The sequence below is a fragment of the Hyla sarda genome, chromosome 6 (genome assembly GCF_029499605.1).
Source record: "Hyla sarda isolate aHylSar1 chromosome 6, aHylSar1.hap1, whole genome shotgun sequence".
Taxonomy (NCBI): Eukaryota; Metazoa; Chordata; class Amphibia; order Anura; family Hylidae; genus Hyla; species Hyla sarda.
In genome coordinates, this window is record NC_079194.1 from 303,401,270 (window position 1) to 303,422,889 (window position 21,620).

At 41.3% G+C, this 21,620-nt stretch overlaps 1 protein-coding gene across 6 annotated transcripts in view; it reads right to left on the bottom strand.

Moving 5' to 3' along the window:
• The window catches only part of MICAL2 (microtubule associated monooxygenase, calponin and LIM domain containing 2), a 238,036-nt gene that overhangs the window by 141,049 nt on the left and 75,367 nt on the right, over positions 1-21,620 (bottom strand). For all 6 annotated transcript variants that reach the window (XM_056527942.1, XM_056527946.1, XM_056527945.1 and 3 more), the window contains 2 exons: positions 5,872-6,079; positions 4,458-4,574 (listed from right to left, as the gene is read on the bottom strand). In XM_056527942.1, coding sequence (XP_056383917.1) covers positions 4,458-4,574; positions 5,872-6,079 — 325 coding nt within the window. The remainder of the gene's footprint in view (positions 1-4,457; positions 4,575-5,871; positions 6,080-21,620) is intronic.

The following is a 21,620-nucleotide window of genomic DNA, read 5'->3' on the forward strand; positions in this document are numbered from 1 at the left end:
AGATGGTACTCATATGTGCTACAGATGGTAATATTATATATTAACTACAGATGGTACTAATATATATGTACTACAGATGGTACAAATATATGTACTACAGATGGTACTATTATATATATGTACTACAGATGGTACTATTATATATATGTACTACAGATGGTACTATTATATATATGTACTACAGATTGTACTATTATATATTAACTACAGATGGTACCATTATATATATGTACTACATATGGTATTCTTATATATATGTACTACAGATGGTACTATTATATGTATGTACTGCAGATGGTACTATTATATATATGTACTTCAGATGGTACTTATATATATTAACTACAGATGGTACCATTATATATATGTACTACAGATGATACTATTATATATATGTACTACAGATGGTATTCTTATATATATGTACTACAGATGGTACTATTATATATATGTACAACAGCTGGTACTATTATATATATGTACTACAGATGGTACCATTATATATTAACTACAGATGGTACCATTATATATATGTACTACATATGGTATTCTTATATATATGTACTACAGATGGTACTATTATATGTATGTACTGCAGATGGTACTATTATATATATATGTACAACAGATGGTACTATTATATATATGTACTACAGATGGTACTATTATATGTATGTACTGCAGATGGTACTATTATATATATGTACTGCAGATGGTACTATTATATGTATGTACTGCAGATGGTACTATTATATATTAACTACAGATGGTACCATTATATATATGTACTACATATGGTATTCTTATATATATGTACTACAGATGGTACTATTATATGTATGTACTGCAGATGGTACTATTATATATATATGTACAACAGATGGTACTATTATATATATGTACTACAGATGGTACTATTATATGTATGTACTGCAGATGGTACTATTATATATATGTACTACAGATGGTACTATTATATATATATGTACTACAGATGGTACTATTATATATTAACTACAGATGATACTATTATATATATGTACTACAGATGGTACTATTATATATATGTACTACAGATGGTAATATTATATATATATGTACTACAGATGGTACTATTATATATATGTACTACAGATGGTACTATTATATATATATGTACTACAGATGGTACTATTATATATATGTACTGCAGATGGTACTATTATATATATATGTACTGCAGATGGTACTATTATATATATGTACTGCAGATGGTACTATTATATATATATGTACTACAGATGGTGCTATTATATATTAACTACAGATGGTACTATTATATGTATGTACTACAGCTGGTACTATTATATATATATATATATGTACTACAGATGGTACTATTATATATATATGTACTACAGATGGTACTATTATATATGAACTACAGATGGTACTATTATATATATGTATTGCAGATGGTACTATTATATATATATATATATATATATATATATATGTAAAACATTATGTATGTACTGCAGATGGCATTAATATATATGTAAAACAGATGGTAATATTATATATATATATACATACACATACGACAGATAGTATTATGTATATTATTCATGTGGTACTCTGTATACTGTACATTCTATAGATGGTCAGAATATATATATATAAGCATCATCTTACAGTCAGACCCCGCGTGCCTATCCTGCCGTATCTCCTTCTAAGTGCCCTGTAATTTACTGCTCCGCCGCGTTCTCACTTTCAGGCCTCCAAACCTTCCCAAATTCTTTTTGTCATCACTTTCATATTTATGTAACACGATCTTCTAGAATGATCTGGTATCAGTGGTGGAAGTGTGACATGGCACGGGCACAATGATGATCCAGGCACACACGAGCGGGCACAGGAGATTCCCACAGATCCCTGGTACTGCGGCCAAGACCATCAGTGACCCAACCAGGGGGATAACTGCATGACAGCGTATGTCATAGCCTCGCCAGCTCCGGGCACTGCCACCCTCCCGCCATGGAAGAATATGGGCACTGGAGGTACAGTATAATCTATAGGCACCGGAGGGTACAGTATAATCTATAGGCACCGGAGGGTACAGTATAATCTATGGGCACTGGAGGGTACAGTATAATCTATAGGCACTGGAGGTACAGTATAATCTATGGGCACTGGAGGGTACAGTATAATCTATGGGCACTGGAGGGTACAGTATAATCTATGGGCACTGGAGGGTACAGTATAATCTATGGGCACTGGATGGTACAGTATAATCTATAGGCACTGGAGGGTACAGTATAATCTATGGGCACTGGAGGGTACAGTATAATCTATAGGCACTGGAGGTACAGTATAATCTATGGGCACTGGAGGGTACAGTATAATCTATGGGCACTGGAGGGTATAGTATAATCTATGGGCACTGGAGGGTACAGTATAATCTATGGGCACTGGATGGTACAGTATAATCTATAGGCACTGGAGGGTACAGTATAATCTATGGGCACTGGAGGGTACAGTATAATCTATGAGCACTGGAGGGTACAGTATAATCTATGGCCACTGGAGGGTACAGTATAATCTATGGGCACTGGATGGTACAGTATAATCTATAGGCACTGGAGGGTACAGTATAATCTATGAGCACTGGAGGGTACAGTATAATCTATGAGCACTGGAGGGTACAGTATAATCTATGGGCACTGGAGGGTACAGTATAATCTATGAGCACTGGAGGGTACAGTATAATCTATGAGCACTGGAGGGTACAGTATAATCTAAGGGCACTGGAGGGTACAGTATAATCTATGAGCAATGGAGGGTACAGTATAATCTATGGGCACTGGAGGGTACAGTATAATCTATGGGCACTGGAAGGTACAGTATAATCTATGGGCACTGGAGGGTACAGTATAATCTATGGGCACTGGATGTACAGTATAATCTATGGGCACTGGAGGGTACAGTATAATCTATGGGCACTGGAGGGTACAGTATAATCTATGAGCACTGGAGGTACAGTATAATCTATGGGCACTGGAGGGTACAGTATAATCTATGGGCACTGGATGGTACAGTATAATCTATAGGCACTGGAGGGTACAGTATAATCTATGAGCACTGGAGGGTACAGTATAATCTATGAGCACTGGAGGGTACAGTATAATCTATGGGCACTGGAGGGTACAGTATAATCTATGAGCACTGGAGGGTACAGTATAATCTATGAGCACTGGAGGGTACAGTATAATCTAAGGGCACTGGAGGGTACAGTATAATCTATGAGCAATGGAGGGTACAGTATAATCTATGGGCACTGGAGGGTACAGTATAATCTATGGGCACTGGAAGGTACAGTATAATCTATGGGCACTGGAGGGTACAGTATAATCTATGGGCACTGGATGTACAGTATAATCTATGGGCACTGGAGGTGCAGTATAATCTATGGGCACCGGAGGGTACAGTATAATCTATGGGCACTGGAATTACAGTATAATCTATGGGCACTGGAGGGTACAGTATAATCTATGGGCACTGGAGGGTACAGTATAATCTATGGCCACTGGAGGTACAGTATAATCTATGGGCACTGGAGGTACAGTATAATCTATGCGCACTGGAGGGTACAGTATAATCTATGGGCACTGGAATTACAGTATAATCTATGGGCACTGGAGGTACAGTATAATCTATGGGCACCGGAGGTACAGTATAATCTATGGGCACTGGAGGGTACAGTATAATCTATGGGCACTGGAGGGTACAGTATAATCTATGGACACTGGAGGGTACAGTATAATCTATGGGCAATGGAGGGTACAGTATAATCTATGGGCACTGGAGGTACAGTATAATCCATGGGCACCGGAGGGTACAGTACAATCTATGGGCACTGGAGGGTACAGTATAATCTATGGGCACTGGAGGGTACAGTATAATCTATGGGCACTGGAGGGTACAGTATAATCTATGGGCACTGGAGGGTACAGTATAATCTATGGGCACTGGAGGGTACAGTATAATCTATGAGCACTGGAGGTACAGTATAATCTATGGGCACTGTAGAGTACAGTATAATCTATGGGCACTGGAGGTACAGTATAATCTATGGGCACTGGAGGGTACAGTATAATCTATGGGCACTGGAGGTACAGTATAATCTATGGGCACTGGAGGGTACAGTATAATCTATGGGCACTGGAGGGTACAGTATAATCTATGGGCACTGTAGAGTACAGTATAATCTATGGGCACTGGAGGGTACAGTATAATCTTTTGGCATCAGAGGGATTGGTAAAGTTTCAAACCAACAACTCCCAGCATGACAGAAAAGCTTTCTGCTGTCCGGGCATGCTGGGGGTTGTAGTTCTGACACTATCTATGGGCAGATCCTTAGTTTACGCTCTCATCTTACTTCATTATTCTCAAGAACACAGAATAAAAGAAGAAATTACTCTGATTCTCTTGATCTTCCGGAGGTTCGAGGAGCTTCACAAATTCTATGTTCACGTGGATCTCGATGCCGTGCAGGAGCGCGATCTTAAACAACATGAGCTGCAGCTGCCAGATACCTGCGAGACATGGACAATGGTGAGAAGCCAGAGAGTGACGGGGTCTCCTAGGAAGAGAACACTGAAATCTGTCTAATTAGATTAGATTAATGCAGTCTAATGTTCCCTGTCATCAGCCATTCCAGACTGGGCTGAGAAATGCATATAACTGTATGAGGCCTAGACAATGCTCTGTGAGCTAAACACCCTGGACTCCAGACTGATACATTGTACATAGCTAGTCCTGCTCTCAGCTGAGAAGTGATACAATTGTATCCAGTCTAGACAATGCTCTGTGAGCTAAACATCCTGGACTCCAGACTGATACATTGTACATAGCTCGTCCTGCTCTCAGCTGAGAAGTGTTACAATTGTATCCAGTCTATAGACAATGCTCTGTGAGCTAAACATCCTGGACCCCAGACTGATACATTGTACATCGCTAGTCCTGCTCTCAGCTGAGAAGTGATACAATTGTATCCAGTCTAGACAATGCTCTGTGAGCTAAACATCCTGGACTCCAGACTGATACATTGTACATAGCTAGTCCTGCTCTCAGCTGAGAAGGGATACAATTATATCCAGTTTAGACAATGCTCTGTGAGCTAAACATCCTGAACTCCAGACTGATACATTGTACATAGCTCGTCCTGCTCTCAGCTGAGAAGTGATACAATTGTATCCAGTCTAGACAATGCTCTGTGAGCTAAACCTCCTGGACTCCAGACTGATACATTGTACATAGCTAGTCCTGCTCTCAGCTGAGAAGTGATACAATTGTATCCAGTCTAGACAATGCTCAGTGAGCTAAACATCCTGGACTCCAGACTGATACATTGTACATAGCTTGTCCTGCTCTCAGCTGAGAAGTGATACAATTGTATCCAGTCTAGACAATGCTCTGTGAGCTAAACATCCTGAACTCCAGACTGATACATTGTACATAGCTAGTCCTGCTCTCAGCTGAGAAGTGATACCATTTTATCCTGTCTAGACAATGCTCCGTGAGCTAAACATCCTGGACTCCAGACTGATACATTGTACATAGCTCGTCCTGCTCTCAGCTGAGAAGTGATACAATTGTATCCAGTCTAGACAATGCTCTGTGAGCTAAACACTCTGTTCTTCATAGATATTTAGAATGTATCAGTGCAGGTATAATGTATCAGTGTGGGGTCCAGGCTGTTTAGCTCACAGAGCATTGTCTAAACTGGATACAGCTGAATTACACCTAAAATACATATATTACAGACTAGATACATACTACTATTCTACCCAAATATCTTATAAAGGTGATGATAAACTTCAGGGCACTTACTTATATGATCGATGGCTCCCGCGCAGAACTTGCCATAGAACTTCTTGGCTCCAAGGCAGCGGAGGTCGTGGATAGTGTACGGCCAGAGGTGCAGCACATTGTTCCGGGAAAACGTGTCTCTCTTCTCTACAACGACCACTTTGGCTCCTAAGCAGGAGAGTTCAATGGCCGTCCGCAGTCCACAGGGGCCCCCGCCGATTATCAAGCACTGCACAAAATAGAGGGGGACAGGGTTAGGGCCCATATAAAAGAGCATTGTGCACTTTAAAGTTAATGTCACCTACAATAAATACCAGGGATTCCCAACCAGTGTGTCCTCCAGCTGTTGCAAAACTACAACTCCCAGCATGCCCGGACAGCCGTTGGCTGTCCGGGCATGCTGGGAGTTGTAGTTTTGCAACAGCTGGAGGGCACACTGGTTGGGAAACATTGGTATATACCTTAATAGAGTATGTTGAGTCAGCAGCAGCAAGATGATAAAATGATACACTGTGTTATGCTAAGAAAAGGTTCCGCGGGGGCGGAGCCTGACACAGGGATTTAAACAACACCAACGACAATACTTTATGTCAAGCTCCTCCCTCTCAGTCCCTGCACTAGGCATGACATAATGCAATGTCTGCTAACCTGCGGCTCTCCAGCTGTTGCAAAACTACAACCCCCATCATGCCCTGGAGTGCTGGGAGATGCACAATTGTAATATTTGTCTGTCAGGGCTTGCTGGGAATTGTAGTTTAAAAACAGTTTGAGGACCACAGTTGGGGACCACATCTGATGGGTGTCTGGACATTCTGGGAGTTGTAGTTCTGCCATAGCTGGGGGACCATAGCTGATGGGTATCTGGACATTCTGGGAGTTGTAGTTCTGCCATAGCTGGAGAATAACAGCTGATGGGTGTCTGGACATTCTGGGAGTTGTAGTTCTGCCATAGCTGGGGGACCACATCTGATGGGTGTCTGGACATTCTGGGAGTTGTAGTTCTGCCATAGCTGGAGAACCACTTCTGATGGCTATCTGGACATTCTGGGAGTTGTAGTTCTGCCACAGATGGCAAACTACAGCTGATGGCTGTCTGGACATTCTGGGAGTTGTAGTTCTGCCATAGCTGGGGGACCACAGCTGATGGGTATCTGGACATTCTGGGAGTTGTAGTTCTGCCATAGCTGGAGAATAACAGCTGATGGGTGTCTGGACATTCTGGGAGTTGTAGTTCTGCTATAGCTGGGGGGACCACATCTGATTGCTGTCTGGACATTCTGGGAGTTGTAGTTCTGCCATAGCTGAGGGACCACATCTGATGTCTGTCTGGACATTCTGGGAGTTGTAGTTCTGCTAAAGCAGGGCAACCACAGCTGCAGCCTATTAGGGCATGCTGGGAGTTGTAGTTTTTCCACAGCTAAAGGCCCATAGCTACAGGCTGTCAGGGCATGCTGGGAGTTGTAGTTTTGCAACATCTGGAGGTCCTCAGCTTGGAGAGCACTGTAATGGGAGCTGGTCTTAGTAACAGATTAGATTGTAAGCTCTGTGGGTACGTGGCCCCCATTCCAGCAGATGTTCTCCCTCTGACCCCGGGTGACTATCTCTGAGAACGTTCCATACGTTACGGGAGCATTCAGACCTGTACGTACGGAGCCGCCACATTCCAGACCTGTTATAACACGGCTCCTTGGCGTTCAGACATGATGTGTACAATGCACAGAGTGAGGTAAGGGGGTCTGTCATGACATATCCCAGGGGTGAGCTCATTGCGTGTTATGAGGGTCCGATAACAGATCTGAGGTCACAGGAGGGTGCGGACGCTCTCAGGCTGCGGACTCCATTTATCTAGTTTCTTAGAGACCTGCTCCGAGCCAAGTGATAACAGGAGGTCCCCGGGACATGGTGGGATCTGTAGTCCCCACCATTGGGAGGACTGTCTATTATCAGAGCCCTTGGATACGGCACAAATCTGTTCTGCTCTAAGTAACCACAATACAAACATCGTCATCTAAGGGCAGGTTCACATAACGCAGTTTTGGTCGCAGAATGTAGTTCCTGCATTAGTCTCTGTCTCACCCTATGGTTGGCACTAGATAATAGGGCACTCTGGTTGGCACCATTCTTGGGGGAACTATGGTTGGCACTATTTCTAAAGGTACTTTGGTTGGTACTATTTATAAGAGCACTATGGTTGGCACTAATCATAAGAACACTCCTGTTGGCACTATTCATAGGGGCACTGGGGTTGGCACCATTCATGAGGGCACTATGCTGGCACTATGGTTGGAACTATTCATTGAGGCTCTCTGGTTTGCATTATTCATACAGGCACTCAGGTAGGCCATATTCATAGGGGCACTCTGTCTGGCAGCATTCATAAGGGCACTCTGGTTGCACTCTGGTTGGCACTATTCATAAGGGCACTATGGTTGTCATTATTCATATGGGCACTATGGTTGGCACCACTCATACGGGCACTATGGTTGGCACTATTCATTAGGGCTCTATGGTCGGCACTATTCATGAGGGCTCTATGGTCAGCACTATTCATGAGGGCTCTATGGTCAGCACTATTCATGAGGGCACTCTGCCTGGCAGTAGTCACGTTGGCAGTCTGGTATTAATGGGAGAACAAACAGTTCCCACTGCGCTATTCAGAAGACAAATATCTGAGATGCCCAATAAATGATGCCAATCAATATCTTAACAAATATGTGTCCATTACCATCCTGGACTACAACCCCCATCATGCCAATGTAAAATAAGCAATGCAGCGTCTCCAATGAGTCCAATGATTTCATCATCCTGGATACGCAGCTCCCGCAGACAGGGTTACTCACTCCTAAAAATACACTTGGCGCTCCCAAATCACGGATGACATGCCATTCCCCTTACAAAAGAAAACATCAGTCTGTGCCGCCAAAATCGAGCCCAGATGTTATCAGCGCCGGAGAAAGGGGGTGCCAGCGGGCACCAGGGAGTGTGCAGACAGCCATGGTACAGCAGGCAGCGCCATCACCACCTTCACTATCTATGTACTGGAGGATGAGTGTGGGGGTCCTGGGGGCCAGATGTTCATTCACAAAAATTTTCAGGAAAGACTCCATCCAGGAAACCATATTATTCACCAGGAAACGGGAGTCATGGCCAAAAACTGCAACTCACTCCATGAGGCTCAGATGTGAACAATGTTACATTAAAACTGCAGAATACATGTACTAGTGTATATGGGGATGGGGAGTGCATGCTGGAAGTTTGCAACAGCTGGAGGCACTCTAGCTGAAAAACACAGATCTATGTGTATGATGGCTTCTCAAATCTCTGTTGACTCTGGATGTCAGAGGAGAAAAGTGTCGGGCAAGTGTCCTCCTGCAGAATACATGTGCTAGTGTATATGGGGATGGGAGTGAATGCTGGGAGTTGTAGTTTTGCAACAGCTGGAGGCGCCCCGGTTTGGAAACACATATCTATGTGTACGATGGCCTCTCGACTCTCTGATGACTCTGGATTTCAGAGGAGAGAAGGGTCGGACAAGTGTCCCCCTGCACAATACATGTGCTAGTGTATACGAGGATGTGCTTCAAACAGAATGCAGCCATATTTCCCCTATACACAGTAGAGCAGTGTTTCCCAAGCAAGCTGCTTCCAGCTGTTGCAAAACTACAACTCCCAGCATGCCCTCCCCATCCCCACATACACTAGCACATGCATTCTGCAGAGAGACACTTGCCCGACCCTTCTCTCCTCTGACATCCAGAGTCAACAGAAAGACAAGAGGCCATCAAACACATAAATCAGTGTTTCCCAAATAGCGTGCCTCCAGCTGTTCCAAAACTACAACTCCCAGCATGCCCGGACAGCCTTTGGCTGTACGGACATGCTGGGAGTTGTAGTCTTGCAACCCTTGGGGGTCCACAGTTTGGTGTGGTGTAACTATGGAGGAGCATTGGTTACAATAACACCCAGCCCTGGCACCCGATGGGCCCCTATGCTACATAATTGGACAGCAATGCTGTGAATGGCATGTGCCAGCTGGGTGACAGGTAGCCTTGTAGCCTCAGCCGGTTATTTTCCACTTAGGTTGGCACAGCGCCCCCCTCTCCATGTTCCATCAGAAGATTTGGGAATGTTATATATAACCCCCCTTCTGAAGACGAACACGCGAAATAGGCGTCTGATTCTCTTTTCTGCAGGGTGGAAATTCTGATTGTACATTGTCCTGACGGAGGCTCCAGAAAAAGCTGATGACACAACGCGGCGGAACACGATGTTCTGAATGTCTTACACCAGGATGAGGGACGGGAAAGGTGCAAGGGGAAAAAACCCTCAGAAATGTCTTATGTGCAGAAAAATTCACGTCTGGCCGGAGAGATCTGCGCAGCGTTCTCCATAGATGGCGAAAGAACGAGCACATTGCATATTTAGGCAATTCTTCAGTCCACCCCCCCTCCTGTTCTTCAGTGTCCTTCCCCTATCCATGTTCTGGATCAGTGTTTCCCAACCAGGGCACCTCCAGCTGTTGCAGAACTACAACTCCCAGCATGCCCGGACAGCCGAAGGCTGTCCGGGCATGCTGGGAGTTGTAGTTCTGCAACAGCTGGAGGTGCCCTGGTTGCAAAACACTGCTATAAGGAGAGGGGAGATGAACATCAGGAGGTCTGAGAAAACACAGACAAATGATCCGAGTCCTTCAAAGCAAACGAAAATTAGATGCACACTGTGCAGAACCCTCTGACATGTGAAGTGTGACTCTACCCCCCCCCCCCCCCCCTCACTACCAATACTGCTACAAGGTGAAGGAAGCGCTTCTAAATGGAAACAATATATGAAAAATAAAAAACAGCGCCACTCTTGTCTTCAGGTTGTGTGCGGTATTGCAGCTCAGTTCCATTGAAGGGAATAGAGCCAAGTTGTAATACCACACATAACCTGAGGATAGGGGTGGCACAGTTATTTTTTTCTTTTTCGAAGAAATTAGCTCTGGTATACTATTACTAGATAAACCTTTTAGGACAACTTTTAAATGGGCACCGTCACTTTAAGAAAACACTTTTGATCACTTCTGGATCAGGGTTTTCCAACCAGGGCACCTCCAGCTGTTGCAGAACTATAACTCCCAGCATGCTGGGAATTGTAGTTTTGCAACAGCTGGAGGCACCCTGGTTGGAAAAAATAACACTGCTCTATACATACAGAGCAGCTAAGCTGAATAAGCAAAGCTGCAGTGTAAAGCAAAGGGACAGAGCAGCAGCCTGAACGCTTGATGTGAAAGAAGAAAGATTTCACACTATAGTAGACTTCCATAGACAATCGGGGGAATTTACATAATAATAATCATAATAATAATAATAAAATAATATTTTGTAAATGCATTTAAATATTATAGTCTCTATTTATAATAAATATAATTTATTTAAAAGGGGTACTCCACTGCCCCAGTGTTTGGAACATTTATTTCCTAATGCTGGGTGCGGGCTGCAGGGGTCGTGATGTCACGGCCACGCCCCTCGTGACATCATACCCCGCCCCCTCAATGCAAGGCGATGGGAGGGGGTGTGGTGGCCTCCGATAGACTTGCAATGAGGGGGCGTGGTGCGATGTCACGAGGGGCGTGGTCGTTACGTCACGACCTCCACAGCCCGCACCCAGCATTCGGAACTAAATGTTGTAGAGTACCCTTTTTAATACTATATAATAAAATTTTATAAAAATTATACATTATATTTCTATAGTTATTTTCTATATTTATAATAAATATAATTTACTTAATGATATATGTTACAATTATATATTGTAAATATATTTTTATACACAACATTATTATTATTACTATTAATAATAATCATAATTTACTTATCAATAATATATAACAAAATATTTTTTTTTATAAATTATATGGCTATATTATTATTTTCCACATTTATAATAATATAATTTACTTAATAATGTATAATAAAATTGCACACTGTACAATGTAAATTGTATATATAATATTATTAATAATTTTTATAATATTAAATTTTTTATATATACATTTTATTTTTTATCATACAATGTACTTAATAACTATGTATAATACAATGATAAATTTAAAAAAATCATATATATATTATTTTATATATTTATAATACATAATTTATTTAATAACACTGTTATAAAATTATATATTATAAATAAATTATATGGATATATATATATATATATATATATATATATATATATATTACTTTCTATACTTATAATACATATAATATTTATATTACTTTCTATACTTATAATAAATATAATTTATTAAAAATGTATAATACATTTATATATACTAAATATATTTTATATATTTTATTTATACTAAATATACTTTATTTTTTCAAAATATATGCTAAAATTATATATTATAAATAAAATATATTCATATAGTATATTATATATTCATAATAAATAGAGTTTACTTTTCTTTTCGCAAGGCCCACGTCTCTGTCCCCTGGCGCGCCAAAGTATGGCGCACGGCAGGTACATGTCACTTACTGATATTATACAATATTCGGGAACTGAGCTGCAGTGTAAAGCATAAGGGAGCAGCCCGAGCCCCTGATGAAACATTAGGGGGATTTTGGCCTATATGAGACTCCAATAGAATGATCAGAGCTGTGATGCCCTCAAGATTGATACATCTTCTCAGCACTGATACATTGTAGCAAACCTTCAGCACCGGAGAGAGATTTCTGCTCACACACTGGATAGACTTGGTTGGTCTAATGGTCTCTGATGTGCTACCCTGACACTACAACCACCAGTTTGTTCTATCATCCAGGTGCAGTGGCATGCTGCAACTTGTAGTTCCTTCCTATCTAGTCTAGCTGCTTAGTTGTACCATGTGTAGTTTCGAGACTCTTTATGAAAATTATGTTCTCAGCCAGGCTCCCATGTGTCGGCTTCTGCAGAACTACAACTCCCAGCATGCCCTGCTGTCAGGGCATGCTGGGAGTTGTAGTTTTGCAGCATGCATGACATTCCCTTTGATAAGGAGACTCTATGGCTGGAGAGCGGCCAGACCCCCTATCCTGGATAAGACCCAGCTGCCTCAATATCCAGATCACTATAAACAAGCAGTGGTTTTGGGGGGGGGGGGGGGGGGGGGTGTTCCCTGTTGCAAAACTACAACTCCCAGCATGCCCGGACAGCCATTGGCTGTCCGGACATGCTGGGAGTTGTAGTTTTGCAACAGCTGGAGGCACTCTGGTTGGGAAACACTGCTATAAGGAGAGGGGAGATCTGATGAACATCTGGAGGTCTGAGAAAACAAAGACAAATGATCCGAGTCCTTCAAAGCAAACAGAAATTAGATGCACACTGTGCAGAACCCTCTGACATGTGAAGTGTGTCTCCCCCCCCCCCCCCCCCCCCCCTCACTTCCAATACTGCTACAAGGTGAAGGAAGCACTTCTAAACGGAAACAACATATAAAAAATAAACAACAGCGCCACTCTTGTATTCAGGTTGTGTGCGGTATTGCAGTTCAGTTCCATTGAAGGGAATAGAGCCAAGTTGTAATACCACACATAACCTGAGGATAGGGGTGGCACTGTTTTTTATTTATTTATTTAATCGTTTATTTATTTTTTTAGAAGAAATTAGCTCTGGAATTCTATTCCTGACTAAACCTTTTAGGACGACTTTTAAACGGGCACTGTCACTTTAAGAAAACACTTTTGACACATATCTAAGCTTTTTCTTAAAGTGACAGTGCAATGCCCTAGAGACCTGTCAAAGGTTTTGATAGGTCGGGGTCTCAGTGCTGAGACTCCCATCGATCAGGAGTAGGGATAAGCATGCTTTACCCTGCTTGTTCTGATCGGTGGTGGTCTCAGTGCTGAGACCTCAAATAATCAAAATGTTTGACATGTCTCTAGGACATGGCACTGTCACTTTAAGAAAAAAATTTTGCCATGTCCTGGAGACATGTCGAAATTTTTTTTTTTTTTTTTAAGTGACAGTGCCCATTTAAAAATTTGTCCTAAAAAGGGGTATTAAGTAATAGAAAAACAGAGCAAATTTCTTCAAAAACAGAGCCAACCCCTGTCTTCAGGTTGTGTGTGGTATTACAAATCTGCTCCATTCACTTCAAATGGAACTGAGCTGCAATACCGCACACAACCTGAGGACATATATGGCGCTGTTTTTTGGAAGAAATCAGCTCTGTTTTTCTGGATAACCCCTTCAACCAAATTCTGCTTCCATGTGGTTTCGTTACAATGTATCAGAAAACAGTCTGGTATAGACAGTTGTGTTGGTCCAAACCAATGGCTGTCCGGGCATGCTGGGAGTTGTAGTTTTGCAACAGCTGGAGGCACACTGGTTGGGAAACACTGCCCTAGATTGATACACTGCAAGCAGGGGGAGGGGGAGACTTTAGCCAGATGTTTCTATTCACTGACAGCAAGCGGGAAATGAAACTTTTGGTGCAAATGCTTTATCTGATGTTATAACTGGGCAATCCTTTTAAAGGAACTCTTCAGGGGAGGAGCATGACACAACGCCCATCAAAGGCAGAAGTCAAGCTCTGACCCTTTTTACGGTGTTACACAATGTATCAGCTTTTCCTGGAGCGTTCAATGGAGTTGTGACAATGAGTTACAAGTGGATACATTTGTTTCTTTTTAATGCTGCAACATTTCACCCGCACCGTCTTATGTAACCGCTCACCTCCCCCCAACCCGTGAATAAAAGACTTCAGGTTATTATAGGGAATTACATCAATAACCTTGGTGGGACTGAATGCTACAGTGCCCAATAGTGGGGTGCAGGCCTTTTGGTCCAAATAGCAAAGAAAACCATCAGCATGGAGGATCATAAATAGGTTCACATGCACATATGCTCTATAGATCTGTGGTCGCTAACCTACGGACCCTTATCTGGTGCAAAACTACAACTCCCAGCATAAGCGGACAGCCATTGCCTGTCCGGGCATGCTGGGAATTGTGGTTTTGCAACAGCTGGAGGCACATTCGTTGGGAAAACACTGATCTATGTGTACATGGCCTCTCAACTCTGTGTTGATGTAAGAGGAAAGAAGGGTTGGGCAAGTGTCCCCGGCAGGATAAATGTACTAGTGTATGTAAGGATGGAGAGTGCATGCTGGGAATTGTAGATTTGAAACAGCTGGAGGCACACTGGTTGGTAAACACTGATCTATGTGTATGATGGCCTCTCGACTCTGTTGACTCAGGATGTCAGAGGAGAGAAGGGTCGGACAAGTGTCCCCCTGCAGAATACATGTACTAGTGTATACATGGATGGGGAGTGCATGCTGGGAGTTGTGGTTTTGCAACAGCTGGAGGTCCACAGCTTGGCGGCTACTGCTCTAGATATTGAGCCCAATGTAGCTCAGTCTGACGCTGCTTGTGCAGATCGTTGATGCCCCTTATCCTTTCCCAGGATAGGAGCTATAAGAATCCAACACCACTATAGAGACTGGGCACATCTAAGCAGGAGCGAAAAGCTGGCAACCTGCCAGTAGGGAGGGTCAACCCGGGCACAACTGGCAGGAAATTGCATGATGTCTATGATGTTCTCTGGCCGCACTTTGTACAATAAAATCTGCCAACATCCTGACTTATCATAAGGGAAATATAAACCACTTCCAGGTTACCGGTAACCGCGGCCGAGGACGACAGACACGTCCTGAGCTGTCACCGTCCTCCTGGGCAAAGCCGGTATATATACATCCTGGTTATATACAGGTGCAGACATGAAAGCCATGTTATTTAAGGGCTTTCAAGTGTCCCCCTGCAAAATACATGTGCAGTATACGGGGATAGAGAATGCATGCTGGGAGATGGAAAACACTGATCTATGTGTACGATGGCCTTTCAACTCTCTGTAGACTCTGTATGTCAGAGGAGAGAAGGGTTGTGCAAGTGTTCCACTGCATAATACATGTACAAGTATATGCGAGGAAGGGGAGTGCATGCTGAAAGTTGTAGTTTTGCAACAGCTGGAGGCACTCTAGTTGAAAAACATTGTTCTATGTGTACGATGGCCTCTCGACTCTCTGTTGACTCTGGATGTCAGAGGAGAGAAGGGTTGGGCAAGTGTCCCCCTGCATAATATAAGTACAAGAATAAGCTGGGATGGAGAGTGCATGCTGGGAATTGTAGTTTTGCAACAGCATTATGGTTGGGAAACACTGATCTATGTGTACGATGGCCTCTTGACTCGCTGTTAACTCTGGATGTCAGAGGAGAGAAGGGTCAGGCAAGTGTCCTCCTGCAGAATACAAGTACTAGTGTATACAGGGATGGGGAGTGCATGCTGGGAGTTGTAGTTTTGCAACAGCTGGAGGCACTCTGGTTGAAAAACATTGTTCTATGTGTACAATGGCCTCTTGACTCTGTTGACTCTGGATGTCAGAGGAGAGAAGGGTCAGGCAAGTGTCCTCCTGCAGAATACAAGTACTAGTGTATGTGGGAATGAGGAGTGGGTGCTGGGAGTTGAAGTTTTGCAACAGCTGGAGGCACACTGTTTGGGAAACATTGTATCACAAGAATAAATACAGTCAGTTCTCTGAGTACTTTAGTTCCTGTGTCATTCCACATGGAAGTGTCAATGTTACCGCACCATGAAAATATGTAACACTGTATGGAATATCTATATGTAACTATCTCCGAACTGCTACAGATGGGGCATGGTACAGATTGTAACACCGTGTTACCGAATTACCATATAAGCAGCTGTTTAGGTCCTGACACACAGCTCCAAATCCTCAGCTATCTGCCCAGGATCTCCTCCCTCCGTCCCCTTATGAGATTATCCGGCAATGTCCATGGAAATGGGGGGTGAGGTGATGAGTGAGATATGTGTGGAGCCGTGTTCACACAGGACGGATCACATGTGAACACCGACATCTCCGCCGCTCATTATAGTCCAAACATTTGGCAGCGAATAAAATCATTTCTTTGTTACTCCGAGTGCCAAAAATGTCAGTGATGTAAGACGGTTCAGTGTTAGTGCAGCACCATGTCTAAACAAAGGGAACGACAACAGAGACCATACAGGGACTAACATATAGGATCAGAGAGTATAATATCAGGACCATATAAGAGAAGGACCATATCACAGCAGGAACATGCAATACAGGGACTTTACAATATAAGGACCATATAAGAGAAGGACCATATCACAGCAGGAACATGCAATACAGGGACTTTACAATATAAGGACCATATAAGAGAAGGACCATATCACAGCAGGAACATGCAATACAGGGACTTTACAATATAAGGACCATATAAGAGAAGGACCATATCACAGCAGGAACATACAATACAGGGACTATACAATATAAGGACCATATAAGAGAAGGACCATATCACAGCAGGAACATACAATACAGGAACTTTACAATATTATAAGGACCATATAAGAGAAGGACCATATCACAGCAGGAACATACAATACAGGGACTTTACAATATTATAAGGACCATATAAGAGAAGGACCATATCACAGAAGGAACATACAATACAGGGACTTTACAATATAAGGACCGTATAAGAGAAGGACCATATCACAGCAGGAACATACAATACAGGGACTATACAATATAAGGACCATATAAGAGAAGGACCATATCACAGAAGGAACATACAATACAGGGACTTTACAATATAAGGACCATATAAGAGAAGGACCATATCACAGCAGGAACATACAATACAGGGACTTTACAATATTATAAGGACCGTATAAGAGAAGGACCTTATCACAGCAGGAACATACAATACAGGGACTATACAATATAAGGACCATATAAGAGAAGGACCATATCACAGAAGGAACATACAATACAGGGACTTTACAATATAAGGACCATATAAGAGAAGGACCATATCACAGCAGGAACATACAATACAGGGACTTTACAATATAAGGACCATATAATACAAGGACTATACAATATAAGGACCGTATAATATAAGGACCATATAATATAAGGACCGTATAATATAAGGACTATACAATATAAGTACTATATAATACAGGGACTATACAATATAAGGACCGTATAATACAAGGACTATACAATATAAGGACTATATAATACAGGGACTATCCAATATAAGGACTGAAATAATAATCGGACTATCCAATATAAGGACCATAAAATACAAGGACTATACAATATAAGGACCATATAATACAAGGACTATACAATATAAGTACTATATAATACAGGGACTATACAATATAAGGACCATATAATACAAGGACTATACAATATAAGGACTATATAATACAAGGACTATACAATATAAAGACTGTATAATACAGGGACTACACAATATAAGGACCATAAAATACAAGGACTATACAAAATAAGGACTATATAATACAAGGACTATACAATATAAGGACTATATAATACAAGGACTATACAATATAAGGACCATAAAATACTAGTGTCATATACTATCAGGCTATGTTATACACTGACCATATCATTCTTGTACTATACAAGGACTACACAACAAAGATTATATACTAAAAGGACCATATAATACTATGCTATACAATACAAAGACCATAAAATACTAGGAACATACAATAAGAGGACCATATAATACCAGGACCATATGCTATCAGACCATGTACAAGGACCGCACAATAACAAAATCATACAATATTAAAACCATGTCATTCTAGGACCGTACTGCCCCAGTGCCCGGAACATTTAGTTCCGAATTCTGGGGGCTGGGGGGCGTCGTGACGTCACACCACACCCCCTCAATTCAAGTCTATGGGAGGGGGCGTGACGGATGTCACGCCCCCTCCCATAGACTTGCATTGAGGGGGTGTGACGTCACGAGGGGCATGGCCGTGACGTTCCGGAGGCTGGGGCAGTGGAGTACCCTTTTAAAGGGGTCCTCCACTGGAAACCATTTTTTTTTTTAAATCAACTGGTGCCAGAAAGTTAAACACATTTGTAAATTACTTCTATTAAAAATTCTTAATCCTTCCAGTAATTATCAGCTGCTGTATGATCCAAAGGAAGTTCTTTCTGCCTGACCACAGTGCTCTCTGCTGACACCTCTGTTCATTTTAGGAACTGTCCAGAGTAGGAGCAAATCCTCATAGCAAACATATCCTGCTCTGGACATTTCCTAAAATGGACAGAGGTGTCAGCAGAGAGCACTGTGGTTAGGCAGAAAGGAAATTCAAAAAGAAAAGAACTTCCTGTGGATCACAACAGCAGCTGATAAGTACTGGAAGGATTACGATTTTTTAATAGAAGTAATTTACAAACCTGTTTAACTTTCTGGCACCAGTTGATTTAAAAAAAAAATTTTTTCCCAATGGAGTACCCCTTTAAGTTTATGGTCCTTGTATAATATGCACTGATTTATATGGTCCTATTGTATTGCTCTTGTATCACATGGTCCTGGATTCATATGACCCTTGTACTTTATGGTCCTATTATAATTATATGGCCCTAGGATTAAGCACTCCTTGTATTATACGGCCCTGGTATTATATGATCCTACTATTGCATGGCCTTTGTAGTATGTGGTATTAAGATTATATGGCCTTGGTATTGTACAGTCCTGGCATTGAATGGTCCTGGTATTATATGGTACTTTTATTTTAAATTCCTTAAAGGGGTACTCCGGTGGAAAACTTTTTTTTTTTTTTTTTTTTATAAACTAGTGCCAGAAAGTTAAACAGATTTGTAAATTACTGCTATAAAAAAAATCTTAATCCTTCCAGTACTTATTAGCTGCTGAATACTACAGAGGAAATTATTTTCTTTTTGGAACACAGAGCTCCCTGCTGACATCACGAGCACAGTGCTCTCTGCTGACATCTCTGTCCATTTTAGGAACTGTCCAGAGCAGCATATGTTTTCTATGGGGATTTTCTCCTACTCTGGACAGTTCCTAAAATGGACAGAAATGTCAGCAGAGAGCACTGTGCTCGTGATTCAGCAGAGAGCACTGTGTTCCAAAATGAAAATCATTTCCTCTGTAGTATTCAGCAGCTAATAAGTACTGGAAGGATTAAGATTTTTTAATAGAAGTAATTTACAAATCTGTTTAACTTTCTGCCACCAGATGATTTAAAAAAATAAAAATAAATAAATAAAAATAATTATATATATATATATATATATATATATATATATATATATATTTCCACCGGAGTACCCCTTTAATACAGTGCAAGAAATCATATAATGTCAGTTCTGTAAAATACAGAACCAGCACAAGTACCATATAATCCCAGTATCTTGTCACCCTAGACTCCACAGTACCAGGAGATGCAGCCATTGCCACCCCAAGGATTTGCTCACACGTTACGGTCAAACTTCTTAAAAACATGACCTGACAATAATGTGTGAACACGACCCAACAGCCCTATATATATGGCCTATAGTGAGTGCAGAGACCAGAGCAGGGCGGCATCTTATCTCAGGCCCTGTTCACACAGCAGGATTTGGTGAGTATTCAAACCCAGGAGTGGGTCTTAGATTCTGCAGCTGATCTGTCCTGATATCATGACCTCATGTGTAATTATGGCACCACAATTACAATAATGATTGGCCATGTGGTAATGTGATCTTGTGGTCTCGGTGTTGCATGACCAATACTGCCATGTCGTGCTTACCGTATACTAATGATGGATCGGCTCTATAGGGTGTAAGACGAGACCTGGGATCACTGTATAACACATCTATCCCTCACCCGCTGTAACCATATCACCCGGCCACCATCTCCGCACGCAGCGCACAGGCTCAGCAGATTCTTTTTTAAGACCAGTGTGGCTGTAACTATATAAAGGTATATTCCTTAAAAAGGTTATTCCTGGTCTGTGGGTCAGCAGTGACCCCAATAACTCAGAGAAGAGTCTTCAATCTGAGAAGACTGAGAGATAGGAAGTCTATAAAATATAAATAATACTGCCCCTATATACAAGAATATAACTACTATAATACTGCTCCTATATACAAGAATATATCTACTATAATACTGCTCCTATATACAAGAATATAACTACTATAATACTGCCCCTATATACAAGAATATAACTACTATAATACTGCTCCTATATACAAGAATATAACTACTACAATACTGCCCCTATATACAAGAATATAACTACTATAATACTGCCCCTATATACAAGAATATAACTACTATAATACTGCCCCTATATACAAGAATATAACTACTATAATACTGCTCCTATATACAAGAATATAACTACTATAATACTGCTCCTATATACAAGAATATAACTACTATAATACTGCTCCTATTTACAAGAATATAACTACTATAATACTGCTCCTATATACAAGAATATAACTACTATAATACTGCCCCTATATACAAGAATATAACTACTATAATACTGCTCCTATATACAAGAACTACTATAATACTCCTCCTATATACAAGAACTACTATAATACTGCCTCCTATATACAAGAATATAACTACTATAATACTGCTCCTATATACAAGAATATAATTACTATAATACTGCTCCTATATACAATAATATAACTACTATAATACTGCTCCTATATACAAGAATATAACTACTATAATACTCCTCCTATATACAAGAATATAACTACTATAATACTGCCTCCTATATACAAGAATATAACTACTATAATACTGCTCCTATATACAAGAATATAACTACTATAATACTGCTCCTATACACAAGAATACTATACCCCTATACAACTATAGGCTATAACACTG